The 20,860-nt window shown below is 38.2% G+C and overlaps 1 protein-coding gene across 8 annotated transcripts in view; it reads left to right on the top strand.

Moving 5' to 3' along the window:
* NBEA (neurobeachin) overlaps window positions 1-20,860 on the top strand; it is a 666,092-nt gene that overhangs the window by 630,207 nt on the left and 15,025 nt on the right. For 3 of the 8 annotated variants that reach the window (XM_060394441.1, XM_027973614.3, XM_060394444.1), the window contains 6 exons: window positions 10,190-10,252; window positions 10,572-10,661; window positions 13,451-13,643; window positions 15,491-15,562; window positions 17,470-17,625; window positions 18,150-18,320. In XM_060394441.1, the coding sequence (XP_060250424.1) occupies window positions 10,190-10,252; window positions 10,572-10,661; window positions 13,451-13,643; window positions 15,491-15,562; window positions 17,470-17,625; window positions 18,150-18,320 (745 nt within the window). The remainder of the gene's footprint in view (window positions 1-10,189; window positions 10,253-10,571; window positions 10,662-13,450; window positions 13,644-15,490; window positions 15,563-17,469; window positions 17,626-18,149; window positions 18,321-20,860) is intronic. The other 5 variants (XM_060394442.1, XM_060394440.1, XM_060394443.1 and 2 more) reach the window with 3 other exon arrangements.

Genomic DNA, 20,860 nt, shown 5'->3' with positions numbered 1-20,860 from the left:
CAAGAAGAATATTATGATTCCTAAATCTAGTAAGAGTATAGGTTCAAATGTATCTGTTAATGTGCTTCTCATCTGTAGCAATAAAGCATGCATTGAGATAATTCAAGAATACAGTTTCTATATAGAAATTAGTATCAAGAAAATTAATGATACACATTTAATTTTGATTGGTGAATAAATCTTTTAATTTAGTTTTATCTTTTCTCCTTCTAATTACTGCAGTCCTTAGCTAGTCCATAGTCATCAATTACCCACAGAAAAGCGTAAATAATGCACTTGGTCAAAGTGAGATGTATGTCATTTATGTGAGATATGCTTTTTCTCTCTCTTTGTGTTATTTTTATTGTGTGGTGCTGAGAAGTGCTAATTATTGATTTTCAGAAATTAACAGCAAATGCTTTTACAAGCATCTAAAGTCATATTTTACACAAGGAAGAAGGGTGAAAATTGCAGCCTGCTGTTTGTAATAGGAATAGCTGAAAGAGACTTCCTTATCTTCAGTTAACATAGATTTCAGTTATATTACACAGTTGTTACCTTAGCATAAATTAACAATTATTCAAAACATACTGCATGCTTCAGTTTCTTGAAGTGGGTATTACTCAAGCTAAGTACCTAACCATTTTAGTTAGATGTTTAGGACTCATTTTTAAATGTTTTAAACATATTGATAATGAGTCTATTTATAGCCATTTGATCTCAGTATAGTATGTCTAAATTATTGTTTCCCATTTATGTCAAAGAAGAGCATTTTGTTTTACCAAATATATGCAGTACTATTTTTAATTTGAATTTAATTTAGTGAAAGGGTATAATTTCATTTTGTAATATTTATACCCACACCTGGTGAACCTTAGTCGTCATATCTTTCTACGTACCAAGCAAATCCATTTCAGCTTTATTATTTTCATTATTGTCTTTCCATGATCAGACACTCCAAGTGAATTTATTTTGTGTAGTGAAGAAGGTCACCACCGATACTACTCTCCCTTCTCCCCACCGCCTTCTCCTCAACCTCCTTCCTCCTCCACTTCCTGAATCAGCCAGCATAGAGTTTGCTTTATGTGAATTTATTCATCAAGGGAGAATTTGGCATGGATATTGTACTGTTGTTACCTCTCACATATCATTAAGTATTTCTGGACTGAGTCTTCTACTATGTACTATTGAATGATCAAACCCAAAGTGGGCAAAGAACCAAAAAACTGGGGGCATCCTTAAGAACTCATCTGCTAAAACTCTTGCTTGCAGGTCAATCTGAAAATTATCCAGAACAGAATGTTTTAGTTCTTTTTTTGAGGGTTAACAAGCATAGATTGAAAAAGACTTCATGGCCTCCCCCAAGAAGCTTATAACAGTGTTTATCCCTCAATATTCTAAATCTTCAATAAAAATCTTACTTGGATGTAATCACCTTTTGGTCAGTCCTACTTGGAAATGAAGCAAAATCTAGCCAGCATTTTTCTTATTTATTAGACCTGAATACTAATCCTTGTTATGTCCATCAATGTGCTGTATGTATCTCAGCACATTGCCCTTTCAAAGGGATAATGAAGACTCCGAAAAATGATATCCAAATGGTCAAAAAGAACAAGGAAAGAGTCTAAACATCACTAATCATTATGCAAATGCAAAACAAAACCACAGTGAGGTGCCACTCCATACCCACTAGGTTGGATACAGTCAAACAAACAGAAAATAGCAATTTTGGCAAGGATGTGGAGAAACTGGAATCCTTGAGAGTACTATGAGAATGTAAAACGGTACAGCCTCTCTGGAAAACAATATGGAGGTTCCCCCAAAAATTAAAGAGAGACTTACCATATGATCTAGCAGTTTCACTACTGGTTATATATCCAAAATTAAAACCAAGATTTCAAAGAAATATATTGCATATCCATGTTCATAGCAGCATTATTCACAACAGTCAAAGTGTAGAAGCAATCCAAGGGTCCATCAGCAGGTGAACAGATGAAAAAAGTATGCCATTTAGATATAATGGGATATTATTTGGCCTTAAAAAGGAAGGAAATTCTGAGGCATGCTGTAACAGGAATGAACCTTGAGGACATTATGCTAAGTGAAATAAGCCTGTCACAACAAGACAAATTGCTATTTGATTCCAGGTGCTTAGAATAGTCAAAATCAGAGAGAGGAAAAGTAGAAGGGTAGTTTCCAGGAGCTGTAAGCCGCTCAGTCCTGTCTGACTCTTTGCGACCCCATGGACTTCTCCAGGCCAGAATACTGGACTGGGTAGCCTTTCCCTTTTCCAGGGGATCTTCCCAACCCAGGGATCGAACCCAGGTCTCCAGCACTGCAGGTGGATTCTTTACCAACTGAGCCACAAGGGAAGCCCGAGAATTCTGGAATGGGTGGCCCATCCCTTCCCCAGCGGACCTTCCCGACCCAGAAATCGAACCAGGGTCTCCTGCATTGCAGGTGAATTCTTTACCAACTGAACTATCAGGGAAGCCCTTGATATCAGGGAAACCCTTCCAGGAGCTGGGGGAAGGTGAAATGAGCAGTTGTCTGATGGGTACAGAGTTTCAGTTTGTCAAGCTGAAGAGAGTTCTAGAGAATATGCACAATAATATGAATGTGTTTAACACTGCTGAACTGTACACTTAAAAATTGTTAGGATGGTAAATTTTACACTGTGAAATTTTATGTGGTAAATCTTAACCACAGTTTTAACAAATTTTAAAGGGATAATCAAGAGTTTAAAAATAGTCCTATTTACAAAAATGTGGGGCAGATTAAAGTAGATAGTCAAGGGAAGGTGAAGCCCCCTGGGGTTAACATCTGCTTGCCGGGCCTAGGCTTGAGGGTGTAAGGGGAGGCAGCTTGTTGCCAGAACCTGGCAGGAGAAGTAGCCCTGGGAATTGGTCACCCAGCAGAACCTGTGGCCTTAGGTAGAGAACTGCAACACAGCCAGTGCCCAACTGTGACCTGACAATGAGGGGAAGATGCACGATAAATGCTTTGCATTCTATCCTCCGTCCCAACCAATCAGAGGCCAGCCCAGTACCAGGGATGCAGTCCTTGGAGACCATCGCCCAGGGGCAAGGATGCCGATCCAGCTCACTTCTCTGTGCCCTGAGTGAGCCACCACTCTGGAGCAAACTTATTTAAGGCATTCAGGGTAGGACAGCCACTGCCTTCTCATTAAAATACATGGATTTTTCTACCTGATTTGACTTATTTTTCAGCAGAAAAACTGAGTGAGCCTGCCACCTGGCACTGACCTAATATATTTTTTTAGATGTTCCAGACAGAGCTTTTTTATCTAGAGGATATGGTGTTTTTCACATTAATTTGTTAAGTCAGTTATGTAATATCGTTATAATATATCATTCCAAGGAGGAAGTATAGGAATCAGCAGGAAGAGAAATCTCCAGTATATATGTGCATATGTGTATATATATGTATTAGCTTTATACCAAAAGAATATATATATACACACATATGTGTATATAAAAATTTGCTGATATATATATATCAGCTTTATACCAAAAAAATAAAAGCAAGCACTGAGGCAAGTAAATGAGCAAATTGGAACCCCTTCCTCAGATATTTTCTAACACAGTCTGATAGTTAAAGCAAATATGGTCCTTTTTTGTTTGAGTTATCAAATATTTGCTTAAATACTCTTAATACTTTTGCTAGTGTAGGTGGCCTACCGTCCATGGGGTTGCAGAATCCTGCAGGACTTGTGACTAAGCACACATGCACACATAGGTTTAGCCTTAATGCAGTTGATTGTTAAAACAAAGGAAGCATCTTGGTTCTCCTGTTTTGCAGTCTCCGTGAAAAACTAGAAGCAGTCTAATATAAAATAACATTTTAATTTTTTATATAGTTAAATGTTTATAAGGCAAGAAATAATAAAGCACAGATATTATTTGCTTGATTTATTTTGCTATTTTTCCAGCACTAAAAAGTAATGCTTTATATGATCTTGTTTTATTGCAACAATAAACCAGAAGCAAAGGCTTATCAGTTAAAATACATTCTGCCATTAAGTAATCTTTCTTTTTATCATTTCAGGCTTTCAGAATTCCATACTTTTCCTATTTAATAGAGAATTGGTAGAATTGGAGGTAGAACAGAGTGATAAAAATCACATATATATTTTTAATTGTATTATATGTTGAAGTTGTATTTTCTGGTCAAAGGGAAAAAAAAGAATATCCACTCTCAAGCATTAAAATAAAATCATTCTAAATAAGAGCTGTATACTAGGATAAGCACAACATTAAGTAAATTTTTTAAAAATCTTTTTCTGTATTCCCAAGCTTTTACTTTTTTGCTGAAATTTGCTGAAATTTGCTGATAATTGGTAATTTGAATATAATCTGATATTTTGCATTATGGATAGCATAGCCTATAGTACTTTACGAAATGCTGATCATTTTTTAAAACCATTTAAAAGATTTTACAAACCAAGGAAAATGGATATAAAACAGGTCATTTGACAGCCTACCTTATTAGCTTCCTCCTACTATCTCTCTCATGGCACTTAGACCTGATGGCATTTCATCTGAAAGACAATACTAAATTAACATTTGCAAAAAAAAAAAGACTGGAACTTGTAAAGATTCTATCAGAGGAAACTATATGTGGGCTAAATTCATCTGCACTGAGGAAAAGAGGAGATTAATCAAAGTGTTTATCTGATGCATACCAGGGAAAGCTTAAGTAGATAACCAGACTACACAGAGGAAAGGAGAAAGCACATTTGTTCACCTAACTTTTGTCTTTTAGAGTATTTTGAATTTACCATTAATTTGAACATCATTCTGAACTTTGACTTAACTGTCACCACGTTTCCTTGTACCTTGGTTGTGAAGTTTCTTGTATTAATGGGCAGACATGCAGCACACATGCACCACAGCATGTTCACTTTCTTTTCTGAGGATTTAATCCCAAACTTGGGCTTCCCTGGTGGCTCAGAGGGGAAAGCACCTGCCTGCAATGCAGGAGACCTGGGTTCGTTCCCTGGGTCAGAAAGATCCCCTGGAGATGGAAATGGCAACCCACTCCAGTACTCTTGCCTGGAAAATTCCATGGACAGAAGAGCCTGGTAGGCTACAGTCCATGGGATTGCAAAGAGTCAGACACGACTGAGCGACTTCACTTTCTTTTCTTTCTTTCTAATCCCAAACTTGTATCTTTGTTCATATAGGAGGTAGAACTTTCTTGGAAGGAAAGGCAAGAAGGAAAAACAAAACAATTAAGCAAGAGATATAGCAGGTCAGAGGAATAAGGCTTGTGTCACAGCTATTGCAAGCACATAGGGGGATGACAGAGGATGAGATGGTTGGATGGCATCACTGACTCAATGGACATGAGTTTAAGTAAACTCCGGGAGTTGGTGATAGACAGGGAGGCCTGGCGTGCTGCAGTCCATGGGGTCGCAAAGAGTCAGACACGACTGAGTGACTGAACTGTACTGTAGGACCTCTTTATGCAAATTTAAAGAGTCACCCTCTTCAGGAGGTTGAATTACAAAAAGGGCTCCTTTTGTCGATTCTATCACTCATTTAACCCCCCACTGGGCATGTTGGTACGTGGCATCATCGATGACACCCGCCACACACAGTGCCCTGACCTGTGGGGAAGTTGAAAGACTAGAGAGAGCTTGTTGAGAATAAGTGGGCAAAGGGAGGGCTGGATGGGGCTTCCCAGGTGGCTCGGCAGTAGAGAATCTGCAGGAGCCACGGGAGACTGGAGCTCGATCCCTGGGTGGGGAAGATCCCCTGGAGGAGGAAATAGCAACCCACGCCAGTATGCTTGCCAGGACAGTCCAGTGAATAGAGGAGCCTGGTGGGCTACAGTCCATGGGGGTTACAAAGAGTCGGACACGACTTGAGCAATGAGCACACGCACACAGGAGAGCTGCTTAAAGGGAGGGGTAATTTTGTAATTTGACAGGTGGGTCCTGGAGTATTTTACAAAGAGAGCCTAACAAAACTAAGGAGAGGAACAATCAGAAAGTAGGGAGGACAAGAGGGAAACAATGTGCATGGGAACTTCCCCTGGTAGGAGCTTTATATTCCACGCAAGCAGGTAAACTGAGTTGTGTGTCATGTGTGTATGAAAATCAGATGTACTTATATTGTCCTCCTAAGCATAATTTGGTTCACGTTTTCCTTTCCTTCTCTGCCTTTCCCTGCAGAATTCCTGTTTTAGAACTTCCCCCAAGGTGTTAAAAGCAGTCTTTTTACCTTCTAATTTTAGAACATACCTATTTCTTTTTTTAATTATTGAAGTATAGTTGATTTTTGCGGTGTTTCAAGTGTACAACACCTGTGTGTGTCATACATATTACACAACTCATGTTGTCTCATATACAATGTTAATTTATCCTTTCTTCACTGAAAAGGGCAATAGAAAATATACATAATGCAATAGACTTTTTGTAACATAAACTAAAGTTTTGGCATTCGATTTTAAAAGGATTCACAAATGCTGATGTCTATAAGTGGTCAGGCAGGGGATAAACTATTGAAGCTGGGCGAGGTGGCAGTTTATGCGCGGGTCACATGAGCGATGGGCCTTAAATAGGAGTCTCTGTGCTCCAGCCGAGTGTTACCACACAGGAATGATGATGCGGTCATGCAGGAGCTTCTGATTCTTCAGAGAGAAGCCAAAAAAACCCAGTTTACTATTTCCCGACCTGTACATGTTGACTCAAATAGAAACCGTGCCTGTGAGCTGAATGTAGCCCATGGGATGCTAGTATGTGACATCTGGCTGAACGTAAGCCCCTATGACATCCTGGCTAGAATGTAACCTTCACAAGAGTAGTCATCTGTATCTGTTGTGTTTTTTTTTTTTTTTTTTTTTTGGTGAGTATCAGAGATCTCTAGAATGGTAGGTGCAAAATAAATAAATATGTGTCTTAATGAATAACATTATCTTTCTGACCCATGCAGAGCAATATATAGAGAAATAGAAATATGTTGAATTTTTTAAGATTCCCATTTCTGATAATATAGAAAGAATCCAAGTTATAATTAACTTTTAGTAGTTGTTTGGATGTTTTTTACTTGATGTCTTTGGGAAAATTCCATTAAATGGCAAAAAAAAAGTCCACATAGCAAAAACTCTTTTCTATGATGTTGACCAGCTAATTTCTACTTAACCTTCAAACCTCAGCTCTTGTTCTTTTTCTGGAAGTCCCTGTCCTTACAGCCCTTCTCCCCCGCCCCCATCCTCCACCTGAGTCTGATTGTCACTCCTTGGGGCTCCCTGGCCCTCTGGGCTTGCCTCATCCATGATCCTCCCTAACATGCACCTTGATGTCCTCATCTCACGTCCTCATGGGCTGAAAACTTCTGGGGGACAGTCTGCTGTCTGAGTTTGTATGCCTTGGCGTAGAGTAAACATTCAAAAGATGTTCGTTAAGTTATTTCTGTGGTATTGAGTTGTAAGAATCAAGAGCTCTGAAGTTTTCCTTGCTACTGTGCTTTTCTCTTTTCAGGCTACCTTTTGGTTTTGCCCAAATGCCCTACCATTTCCACACTTCTGTATTCAGACATTTTTGGAAGGGCTAAATCACAGCCTTAACCTGCAGAGAGTCACAGGCTGAGCAAACAGACACACATAAAGAATTCTGTGTTGAGTTCCATGATAAACAGGGGAAGATATGCTGTGAGAATATGGAGGACATTGATTATGATTTAGGACATCTGGGAAGGATTTAAAACCCTGCCCAAGGTTAGCATGAAGGGAGGTGTTTTCTTCTCCATCAGAACAACTATTCAATCTTTATGCCTCATAAGTTGCAGTATGGACTGTGTATATCCCCAGGCATGTGCCCATAGAAAGTACCTCCCTCCCTTTTTTATTTTTAAAAGACTTAATATATTTAAAGAAATGAAATAGGCAGTCAAAAATATGAGCTAGTAACAGAGAAATGAAACCATGAAAATTCATCAGTCCCCTACCCCTTTCTGCTCTAGTTTTATTTGTATCTCTGTTCAAAGCCCAACCTGACCATGGAAAGGTTTTCTCCTCAGCATCACTTTTAAAAAATATCAAAATCTTTGAACATATGAAAGTGGAGAGAATGATATAAAAATAATAATATAACAGATTTCCACTTGCCCAATAACGATATTCAGCAGTAGTACCTCCTATCTTGGTGAAAAAGAAGACTTTGATTACTTTCTAAATGTGGGGGAACCAGTCAAGAAAATCAGTAGGTGCTCACGTACCATTCAAACATTTTAATAGACTTAGGAGAGACAACATGCTTTTTCAAGATCAGAAAGGTCTGATCAATTTAAACTCAAAGGGTAAGAAATAATTGGAGGGCAGGGTTACATGATAGCTAAAAGATAAATATTGAACTAGGAACCTTTAGGTCATGAAAGCATTTGATGTAGATCATAGGGAAGAGCAATTCAGTTTAGTCTCAAAAGAAATAAATGTTGAATGTTGGGAACAGATTGTCTTATTGAAAAGGTAAGATTGAGTACAACTTAAACTTCACCCTGATGCCATTTGAATCATTCAAGATACATATATATGTGCATGTGTATTCTGCCTCAATCCAAAAGGGTCAGTGGCAGAACCCAGTAAAGCGAACTGTACAGATGATTTCTAGAAATAAAGTCAGTTTTGTAACATTTTCTCATATAATTTTAATAGTTCCCCTTCAGGAAAAAAATTAAAGTCAAGCAAAGCATGTTTATTGATTCACTCCTTTTTTGAACAGCTACCTACTCAAATGCAGGGCGCTGATCTAGGAATCTAAATATGTTTGATTTTACTTCTGTCTCCTTCCTCACTCCCTGGTCCTCTATCTGGAGGAGTAAAAACACAAGTAATAGTAGATACCATTATATTTAGTTTGTGATGCATTAAGCTAGGTATTGGACATTTTCTAACCAGGGCAGCTTTTAACAATACAATTCTTACTTTTTTTTTTTTTTTTTTCAAATAATTCCCAGAATTTATTGTTAATAATGTGAACCTAACCAGAAATAGTCTCTCCCCTTTCTAATCATAAATCTTGCTTTGGGGAGATGAAGTATGATGGTGTCTATGTTAGCACAATTTAGTCAGTAGTCACAGTTCTCATGGAGAAGGAGTGGCACCCCACTCCAGTACTCTTGCCTGGAAAATCCCATGGATGGAGGAGCCTGGTAGGCTGCAGTCCATGGGGTCGCACAGAGTCGGACATGACTGAAGTGACTTCAGATAAATGTATACATTAAACTTGGACAATACTTAAAGAGATTTAGTAATTCATCCTGTTGCCTTTGCAAATAAAGAGCCAAAGCCCCATTTATGCCCTTGCTAAAGTATGGCAGATAATGATGCATTCATGTTTAATATTGCTAATAAATTTGAAAATTCACAGTTTTATTGATAAACATTTTCTGAAAATGCAGTCCAGGAGGACAGATTGTTAAATTTAAAGACTTTATAAATGAGAATTGAAGATAGTGATACGATTAGTGGAAGGGCTGTGGCAAGAGTCATCTACCAACTTACCTGACTCCCAAGCATTCAGCAGTGACTTTCGTATTTCACTTTTATGTGCCACCAAACTGCACACAATTTTAGGGGGAAAATTTACATCGTAACAGAGTAATAATCATAGTAAATATTGTGCTTCTCCTTATTGACTTAAATTACATACTTATTTCAGAAAAATACTTCTGTTAGTCTGGTTTAATATATTGCAGTTTTTGGCTATAAAATTTATGTATAGAAGAAATACTTAAATCTCTTTTAAGATTTTCTCTTTGACATACACACTAAAAAGACGTATTATACACTTCATACAGTTTGAGATCTAGAAATATTCATTGGAAATGACAAAGTCTCATTAATATTTCCATCTGCATAGGGTTTAATGACATATTGCATAGGTCAGGATGCACCAAGAATTATTTCCTCTTTGGGTTAGTTCTCTGTAAAATTTCAGAAGATTTTTGAGAGGAATGAATTCACAGCTTATAAATAATATTTCAGAATATATCTTAGAATAGCATAGCACACTAAACTGTATTTTTTGTAGTGAAAGTTTTGCTATATCTGATGACTATACAGAAGTCTTAAGGTTCTTTCTACTTATTACTCTCCGAATTGATTAGAACACATGCTTATTTGAATTTTATCTTGTATCCTTAGTGGACTTTATGTTTCATTCTTTTTTTTTTTTCCCATTAAGATCCCAGAAGCTTATTTCATTAGAGATCCCCATACGTTTCTTCTTACAAAGGACTTTATTAAGGTATTTGTGTTGTATTTAGTGTTCAGAGTGTTCTCTGGTCTCTAGCTGCTTGCATGTACTCACAGGATAACATTTCCACATTTAACCCCAGCTTCTAAATGAGAATAGTGACTTAACGGAAGCATGTTTGGAAGGAGAAGCAGAGCTTGTCTACAAAATACTAACACTTGGATGATTCTGCACCCTGGGAGAAGAGCACCCGGTGAATTTTCTGGACTTTTTTCATGGCTGACTTGGGATACACTTTGCGTTGTCAGAGTGTGTTGACCTCTCTCGTTGATGCATACTGATTGTGACAATCACTCTCCTTCCCCTTCAGGCCATGGAGGCACAGATACAGAACTTTGGACAAACGCCATCTCAGTTGCTTATTGAGCCACATCCGCCTCGGAGCTCTGCCATGCACCTGGTAAGACATAGCAGCTTGCGGAACATTTCTGTCTTTCTTTGTACCTGAGTAGAGTTCAAATAACATAATGATTTTTTTAGCAGTGTTTTAAAGCTTCTCGATGTATTGGCTTAACTCTTCAGCCTCAGGATATACTGATTACCTAGAAAGAAACAGAGAAAGAAGTATAGTTTTTACATCTAAGTTCGGCTTCAGCTAGCCCAATTTTGGACTCACAAAAATCGCCTCCCTCTCTATTAGGAGTTGGCTCATATACATAAACTCCTTCATACACATACAGGCTTATAGACATAACAGGCACCAAAATTAGGTTACACTTATAAATTAGAATGAAAAATATAAAATAAATACAATCTAAAGGTAACTGGTTTGATCTTTGGGGGCAAAGTATGGTAGGGGAAGTAGTTCATTTTAAGAAAAGGAAAGAAATATAAAGATAATGTACAGCCTCTTCATGGCAGCAGTCAAGAAAATAGATTAAAAATAAGGACCTCAGAGCCAGATTTGGGTCAAGCACCGTGTCTGCCACGAACTAATGAATGAATTGGGGGAGGTATTTAAGCTCTTTGTTTATGTTTCAGCCTGTGTAGCCTGAGGGTAACAAATCACACCAGCCCTTAAAATGCAATGACTCAGTACTGTATGTAGCACTTAGACCAGCTCCTGGTGTACAAGTACTCAGTAAATGTTAGCTGGCGTTATATTCTCAGTTTGTAAGGGAAGAAGTAATATTATTTTCATTTAAATCTGAATCTTTTAAGATCCATTTTCCTAAGAATACAACCCCTTTTCAGTTTCTAGCAAACAGTTAACATTTCTCTATTTAATTTGAAGGTAAAAATTTTTCTAAGAAACTACTTTAGAACTTACTTTTTCACTGTGATTTTCCACTAAGTTTTTACTGAGGGAAAAAAAATGCTTGATGGCAAAAATGTATTTGCAGAATGAATTACAGTTCATCAACTTTTCTAGATAATTGTCAAGGGGCCAGATATCCTCATACTGGAGTAAAATGCCCTGGAACATGGTCCCATAATATATGTGTAAGCAAATGTACAAGTTGTTATTGTGTGATAGAAGTATTGTTCATACCTTTCATTTGTCCTGTCAACTACTTTACACATTTGAATCGCGCCCCTTCTGTGTGCCAGGCATGGCACTAAGCATTGGCAGTACAGAGGCGAGGCATCCTCTACACTGTCAAAGGGTTGGTAGTCCCTCACCTACTGAAGCATAAATAAATGTGTGTGTTTGAAAACATTTCTTTTCCTCTACAATAACTCAGCTGAGCAATTTCACTGTTTAGTCACTAATGAACTCTGCTGCCTGAGGTGGGTCCTCACATGCAGCCAGAGAGGCTTTCACCACGTGTACTGTCCCCATCCCCACACCCAAGCACAGCGTTGACGTGGAGCCTGCAGACCTGAGAGGAAGCATTTTTAACAAACTGTCCAAGAGAATCTCTCTCACACTTTATTCTATGAAATGCTTTGGCAGAAGAATTTTATCCCCATGTTGGTTTTCTCTGTTTAATAATAATAGTAGTAAAAAATATTTACCCTGGAGAAATGCCCAGTCAGAACTCATTACTTTCCTAAGGGAAATTGTTAGAGGCTAAATTGGCATGGAACTGTTTATAAAGAAAATCAGCTTTTTAAGTTTATATAGCAGAGAATTCATACACACATACACACACACACACACACACACACACACACACGCCGATATAAAATAGTGAACAATTAGAAAACATGCATGAAAGCTAAATAGTGGTTATTTCCAGCATTCTTATCTGTCTTTTATGTAATAATGTGTATAGTATTTTGCAACCCATGCCAGTATTCTTGCCTGGGAAATCCCATGGACAGAGGAGCCTTACAGACTACATTCCACGGGTTGGCAAAGAGTCAGATATGTCTTAGCGACTAAACCACCACCGCCATACTACTTACTAGTAGTACTAATAGTGTCTCCTTTCTGTCAAGTCATATACTAGATGTTTGAGAAACAAAGATTAAAAAAGCAAAGAGAGTGTTGTCTCTCATGAAGTTCACCATCGAGCAGGGGAAGGAGCCTAAACCACGGTCATCAGAGACACAGCAGAAACGTGTCCATGGAGCACGGACAAGGGAGGCTGTGAAATGTTAATTATTTACACTGTAGCCATGGCCCCACATCAGCCAGGTAAAAAATGAAAGAATCAGTTCACTTCGTGTTTCACATAAACACTGTTGGGAACTGGCCTGACTGATCTTTCCACCACAGTGACATGGTAGCTGCACTGAAAAATTACACTGCAGCATGTGGACATATCTCTAAGCTAACCTCTTAAATCACCTGGAAGCGTGTTAGTCACTCAGTCGTGTCCGACTCTGCGACCCTATGAACTGTAGCCTGCCAGGCTCCTCTGTCCATGGGATTCTCCAGGCTAGAATACTGGAGTGGGTTGCCATGTCCTTCTCCAGGGGGATCTTCCTGACCCAGGGATTGAACCTGGGTCTCCTGCATTGCAGGCAGAGTCTTTACCATCCAAACCACCAGGGAAGCCCTCTTCCATTGTCGGGCAGCACCTAAATTGCAGCTGGTTATTAATAATTGGGGGCCCTCTTTCAGCAACTGTGCAGAGTGCCTGCTCATTTGGCTGTGCCTTCCTCACAGACCAGAGCGCCGACTGCTCTGCTGTCTGCTTGTGCTCATGCTAGCCTGTTTTAATCTCACTCTCCCCCACGCCATCACTAACTGTGTTATTCTTTTTGTTTTCTTTGTTCTCCTCCCTTTCTATTCAACAGTGTTTCCTTCCACAGAGTCCACTCATGTTTAAAGATCAGATGCAGCAGGATGTGATCATGGTGCTGAAGTTTCCATCAAACTCTCCAGTGACGCACGTGGCGGCCAACACGCTCCCCCACCTGACCATCCCTGCGGTGGTGACGGTGACCTGCAGCAGGCTGTTTGCCGTGAACCGATGGCACAACACAGTAGGTACGTGGGCCTAAGGGAGTCACTTACTAGCAGGGTCTTAAAAGCTGTGGTTCAGGTAAGTGCATGGAGGGCTAGCGAGTATGCCAAATGAGCTACAGAAGGCAGCAGAATAAATAATTGCCAGACTTCACTAAATAACTCGTCTGTCTTCTTCATTGCTGCTGTTATAGTGCCATACACGGTGTAGTCACTCAGTCATGTCCAACTCTTGTGACCCCATAGATGGTAATCCACCAGGCTCCTCTATCCATGGGATTTCCCAGGCAAGAACACTGGAATAGGTTACCATTTCCTCCTCCAGAGGATCTTCCCGACCCAGGGATTGTACCCTTGTGTCTGAATGGACAGGCAGATTCTTTCCCACTGAGCCACAGGGATGCTCACAGAATGCTTGGCTAAAGGTTCAGTATCTAATAAGTATTTGATAAATTGAAGCAGTTCTACAAATAATTCAGGTCCTCCCACCCTTTTCCTGTAAGGGGAAGAAAAAAAAAATTTAGCTCATACTAAACAAAAACAAGTTTGAATCTAGGTGGTTTCAAATCCTTTTTCTCCCACTTGATTAAACTCATTTAGGAAATATCTGAATGACCACTTTGTGTCATGTGGTCCTGGGCACTGGGAGTGCAGCAGTTGACAAGGCAAATAGCATCCCTCTCTTTGTGGAGCTTTGAGTCCGAGAGAAGACAAAATCTAAATTGTTTAGCTATTTCATATGTGTTTTCTCCAAACTCATTCCTGAAGGTTCCAGCCAGTACATCTTGAAGTGATATAATCTGTCATGAAAATTCGGCAAATTGATATTTATCCAGCCAGGACAGCAGTGGATGTGACTAAATGATTTAGTTGGCCCAGTTCATTACTTATATGATCTCCCTAGAGGCCTCAAGATCCCCACTGTCTCTAAGTCTGAATGGCTGAGCCACACCAAGTTCACCTGAATCTTAATTCTACTGACTTCTACATCACTCTGGAAAACCAGATTACTTTTAGCTTAATCTCCTAAGAATTTCTGAATACCCCTGTTTTATGGTTATTGGTCATACTTTCAACATGAAGTTGAGTGACTTCCATTCACTCAGAAATATGGAGAAAACATCTCTTAAAAATATCTGGGGTTGGCTAAAAGGTTTGTTCAGGTTTTTCCATAATACTTTACAGAAAAACCTGAATGAACTTTCAGACCAACCCAAATATGACTTTATTATTCACAGGAGTCTTAGCCTCTTGAAATACTTTGCACTGAGAGAAAGCTATAAAGATTTGATTTTTGTTTTCTTTAGAGTTGTTCTAAAGTTTATATGTTACCCCATGTAAGAAATTATGACTAAAGAACTCAATCAAGCTCTAAATATTAATCCTCTAAAAGTAGCTTTTAGGTTAAGATTTTAGGTGTGGCTCAATTGTATACCTTCAGTTGATTTGTCATCTTTTGAAAGAAGCTGGAAGGGATGGGAGTCCCATCTTCCTCTCTGCCTTAGCCCAGGTCAGCCCATGCTTACACCCATTCCTACATGTAGACATAACCTTTTCTTAGATTTCAGCTCTCTGATAGATTCCAGAAATGTTATAGTCTTCTATTTTATCTAGCTTTTTCTGTTGTTAGGATAACAATACTCTTCCCAGCTTTCTCCATCTTAAGTGGAAACCAACAGTCCCTGTTGTAATGCTTTTTTTAAGATTTGTCTTCAAAAACATGTAGTGTGACTGAATGATTCTTACAGTAATTTACCAAATAGTTTTTAAGAAAATATATATTTTGTATAATTGTTATAAAATACTGCTTATTAGGAAATTCCTCCATTCTGAGAACTTTATGGTCATTTTCTCTTTTAATTAATCTTTAGGCCTCAGAGGAGCTCCAGGTTACTCTTTGGACCAAGCCCATCATCTTCCCATTGAAATGGATCCACTAATTGGTATGTTAACAACAAAAAAATCCATTTTCATAAATGCTGCCTATCCACAGATTCCTATGTGGTTATTTATCACAAATGACAGTTGAATGATACTTTTTCTGTCACAAATTAATGTACAAGTAATGTCAAATTGCCATCAAGGAGCTGTGCAAATCATAATATGTCATCTAAGAATTTATTGTTATTAAAATAATGATTTGTGGTATTTTCTTGGTATTTCCAGAGGTCATTTAGGTTGGTTCTAAACAAGGCATATAATTCCAAACTGTGCTTTCTTTCAGCCACAACTCTTCTTTAACAACTTTATATTATTTCAAATATATAAGGACTCAAAGCCATTATTAAGAAAGTTGATACTAAAGAATAATTTTTCTGGAAATCTCCATTCAATAGAGCTAAGCATTTTTTTTTTTAATTTAAGATTTCATATGAATTGCAAACTCAGGAGCTGTAACTGTTTGCAGCAGTATTCAAAGTATTTTTAAATAATCACATACACATTTATTAGCTGTGTGATGCAGAACAAGTGCCTTAATCTTTACGGGCCTCAGTTTCATATCTGTAAGATGGTTCCTAATAATGTTCATTCTGCCTGTTCTCATGGGATCATGTGAGAGCTAAATAAGAAAAAAATCGAATGTGGTTTGAAAAATTATAAAGCCATAAACAGTTAATGGTATTTTTTCCTTAGATTAATTCACCTTCATCTTTGAACCCAGAAATAAGATGCAAGGCAGCCATTTAGGTTAGTTACCTATACTCCTACACAGAATAGCACTTGCATGTCTCTCAGAGAATATATGCTTAGGACAAGGAATATTCTTCAAGTGGAGTCCAGCTTCTAGCTTTTTCTCTGCTAAAAAAATAGCAACAGTTTCACGTACAGCTAGAGTGTAACCGTGGAAGATTAATAGCTGTATTCTAATTAATCAAGCACCAACTACATAGTTTTCAAGGGACTCAGACCTTTGATTTTCTTTTCCTTTGCTGTTTATTTATTTATTTATTTTTTTACTTTTTGCCTTCTCTAGTAATTATTATCATAGTGTTAGTTGATGTCCACAAATAGTAACGCTTAAATTTGATTGGTGTTAGGAAGTGACGGTGCTCTTCTACATCTGCATTTTCTGTTTAAGAATTCAGCCCAGGGATTTGGCCTGAAAGGACGGTGTGGAGTAAGGGACAGGCTGGCATGCAGACAGGCACTGGGGAAATCACAGGGCGTCTCTGGGTTCCTGACTTTATTCAGATTCAGTCCCAGTGCTGCCCATGACTCTCTGTCTGTCTCTTTCTTCCCCAGCCCCTCTCCCATCTTTCTCATTCCCCTCCTCCCCTGCCAGCCCATTCTGGAAAGGCTTCTGTTTGTTGACAATCCAGGTCTTTAAAGCTGCTGACCTAAAGCTCCCTGAGGGGCCACCTACATAACAACACCCCTCGCACAAATCCCTACTTTCTTCTTTTCCCATGAATTATAAAGGCCATCAGAAAATGACAGATGGGGGCAAATATGAAGACATTTTTTCCTTATGTTAACATACTTCATACAATATTTATTCCTTATTATTATTGAACTTGTTGGACAATAATGAACTTGTGCAGGGTGAATATCTATTGAATTAAGTGCATATAAATATTTTTATTATGTTGTAAATTCCCATCTTGAATTCCTCATATCAGGGGAAGAACTACTTAAATTTCCAACAGTTTTTTAAATATATAATATGGTTCATAAATAATCATTGCTGCTAAACAGTTTATATTCCTCATGAGGAAATGCTAAAATCTTAATCATATAGCATTAGAACCCATTTCTAGATAAATGAAGCATAAAAGTATTCCTTCTGTAAGTGTTGGTGAAACCCTTCATAGAATCTCTCTTTAAATTCCTATATCTGTTTTATGTTTAGCCAATAACTCTGGTGTGAATAAACGGCAGATCACAGACCTCGTTGACCAGAGCATACAAATCAACGCACATTGTTTTGTGGTCACGGCAGATAATCGCTATATTCTTATCTGTGGATTCTGGGATAAGAGCTTCAGAGTTTATTCTACAGAAACAGGTAAACTGAACTATGAAATACCTTATCCTCATCAGAATGCCTGTTGTTTCACCTAAAGCTTCATATGAAGTCATACTTCTTAATGTAGGCGGAATCTTGATGCCAAGATTCCAATTAAATGTCCAGATTGTAAGTAATTGACTGCTTCTAATTTCATCCATTCTGAACTTTAGCGTGAGTTGAGCCCTGAGTTCATGGGACAAAAGGGACTACTGTCCCCCTCCCTCAAATCAAATCCAGTAAAAGGCCTTAAAGCTCCCCTTAGTCTAGCCTAGCCCGGGAGGGAAAAAATCATGATTGTGTTATTTTATAAGTTCTTTCCTTAAAAAAAACCAAAGTGATGTTCTTGTATCATTTTTTTCAGAAGGGATTCAAGAACCTAAATCTGTAGCTAGATTTGAATTACCTTGTAAGTTTGCAGGTCTGTAGAGTCACTTTCCACAAATCTAGTAAAATAAAGTTAAGCTTACTACCGTTTAAAGAAAAATAGCCATTGGATTCGATCTGCCATTTCTGTGTTGCAGGGAAGCTAACTCAGATTGTATTTGGCCACTGGGACGTGGTGACGTGCTTGGCCAGGTCTGAGTCGTACATTGGTGGGGACTGCTACATTGTGTCTGGGTCTCGCGATGCCACCCTTCTGCTCTGGTACTGGAGCGGGCGACACCACATCATAGGAGACAACCCGAACAGCAGTAAGTATTGGTCTGGAATTGTCCCATCAGACTGTAAATTCCTTTAATTTCCCTAATAACTTTTGCTGGGGTTGTAAGGATCTTAAAATATGAAAGCTTAAATGGCATTGGAATATAGCTGTATTCTTTTTGGAAAAGAATAAGTGTAAAAAGTGAGCAACCATTGTAACCTTCAGCCTGAGGAAACTCCCAGATCCCCTCGCATTGACCATCTGCCCAGCTGCCCTTCCCCAGTCTCCAAATGTCCCCATCCTTTCAGAATTTCCTTCCATGTCACCTGGTCCTTTCAACTTTCTGTGATTTCTCTCAGCTGAATCTATTCTCTCTCTTCTCTGAAATTCCATACACTTTATTTGTGCCTCCTGAGGACACTTACTGCTTTCTACCAGGGGTATAGTAAGTATCTCTGTTTATTTATTTGACAATGATTGAGTACCCCCTCAGGTTAGGCATGGGGGGAGCAAAAGCTGAATAAGATGATTTCTTTGTTTAGGTTGATTCCTGAGTGTTTTTTATTCAACAGTGCTCCCAAAAATATCCCATCGGAAAAAAAATGAGGCACTCCAGAGTAAAACAAATTTTAGAAAACACAGCACATATACTCTTATTCTCTATGTAAGCTCTGAAAGCGTCACACAAATACATCTGTTGATGTTTGCATAAACCAGAGTTTCTCAAGGGCTTCCCAGCTGGTGCAGTGGTAAAGAATCCAACGCAGGAGACACAGGTTTGATCTCTGAGTTGGGAAGATTCCCCTGGAGAAGGAAATAGCAACCCCGCTCCAGTACTCTTGCCTGGAGAATCCCATGGACAGAGGAGCCTGGTGGGCTACAGTCCGTGGGGTCGCGAAGAGTCTCACACAACTGAGCACACACACGTGCACATGGTTTCTCAAACATGTTTTCCGAGGAACCTTTTGCTCATGAAAGAGCAGTTATTATTCCTGCGAACTGTTGTTCTGAGGAAGCTCTGAAGCGCACCATGAGACCTCTCTTTGCATCTGAAGGTTCTGATTCCTGGCATAGTTGCACACATTATAGGTTTTCAATAAATACTGTTAAATGACTGAGGAGCTAGATAACAGATTTCCTAGAAAGAATCACTGCTTTTAACTGCCAAGCTTGTATCTCCCGTAAAATAGAGAATGGTTTCTGTAAACTGTTAATAATGGCGAGTACCTAAACTAGGGTTATTCCGATTATAATTCACACATTGGTCACAATTTTAACAGTACTCTGAAAACATGAGTTTGGAAATATTTATGATGAAACAGAGCTAAGAATTTCCCAGGAATACTATGTACCTGCCACTGAAATACTATAGCGAAAAAAGAAATGTACAGGAGACCAAGGTCTAACTGTGAGAGAGCGGGGCATGGAAATCTTCATATGTATATGAAGGTAGTGAGAGAATGAATGGCCAGGTGATTTAGATGATCCGGTGATTTATTCTTGTCACCCATAGCTAGAGGTGAAGAAAAGTAGATGAAGCAACTAAAAGTGTATTATGAAGCTGTGTCTCTGAGTGTAGGTACTAACTAAGAGAAAGTATGTGTAATTATACATTTTAGCCTCTGCTCCAAGTTGTGAGATATTGGTTTGAGGAAAACATATTCAGTGTTACTTGATTTCCAACCAGCGCCACTAATCAGCCACCAATTCTACAGTATACAGAACATCATACTCTAACTGCTAATAAGTTATTTACTCTTTTTAAAACTGTATCCCTAAAAAAAAAAAAAAAAAAAAAAAGCTTTGTTTTTAACAGGATTCTTGTGGTATGTGTCTGTGTGTAAAATATATTTGACCTACTTTATTATTATACTTTATTATGCTTAATCATGGTACATTATCACGTGTATTTTGTCTAAATGTATTTTTACATATTTCCAAACTTCCTTTTTTGAGACTAGTGTAGCATTCATTACAAGAGAAGTTGAATTGAGCACCAGAGCTGTGTGGTATCTTCCATCTATTATTGACACAAATTAGAAGTTATTAGATAGAAAAAACTTTATAAAGAAGCAAAATAGTATTCTAAATCCAATTAATTAACATCTTCAAAATGAAGCTCAGAAATGATGAAAATGATGTTTCCAAAAAAGAACATTTCTTAAAAACTACCATCTGGTAGTAGAGAAGATAATATAATGTCTTGCTATGAGATTAAAAATGTTAAATTATAGTAATTATCTGTTAACTACTTTATTTTCTAATTCTAAACGAAATGATGGTTGACGATTGTATCTTTGCTCCATCACTTAGCAAGAAGAGTGAAATGTACTATTATTTAGAGTATTCAAAGTTCCTGTGGTAGGAGCTGTGTAATAGGAATGTTTATGTTAATTCTTAAGAACAAAACTGTGACTGATAGATTTGTTAAAATGTAGCATTTTATTTAAGCTTTAAATAAAGACAGGATTATCCCTAAGAAATTATTGCATAATATTACGTATACAGTATTATCTCCATTTGTGGGGATATTTTTTTTTATTATTAAAAACTGTCATCATCATTATAAACCTAAAGGACTTTCATAAA

The sequence above is a fragment of the Ovis aries genome, chromosome 10, assembly GCF_016772045.2.
Source record: "Ovis aries strain OAR_USU_Benz2616 breed Rambouillet chromosome 10, ARS-UI_Ramb_v3.0, whole genome shotgun sequence".
NCBI classification, from domain to species: domain Eukaryota; kingdom Metazoa; phylum Chordata; class Mammalia; order Artiodactyla; family Bovidae; genus Ovis; species Ovis aries.
Note: the sequence above shows the minus strand (reverse complement) of the source record. Positions and strands in the feature narration are given on the sequence as shown.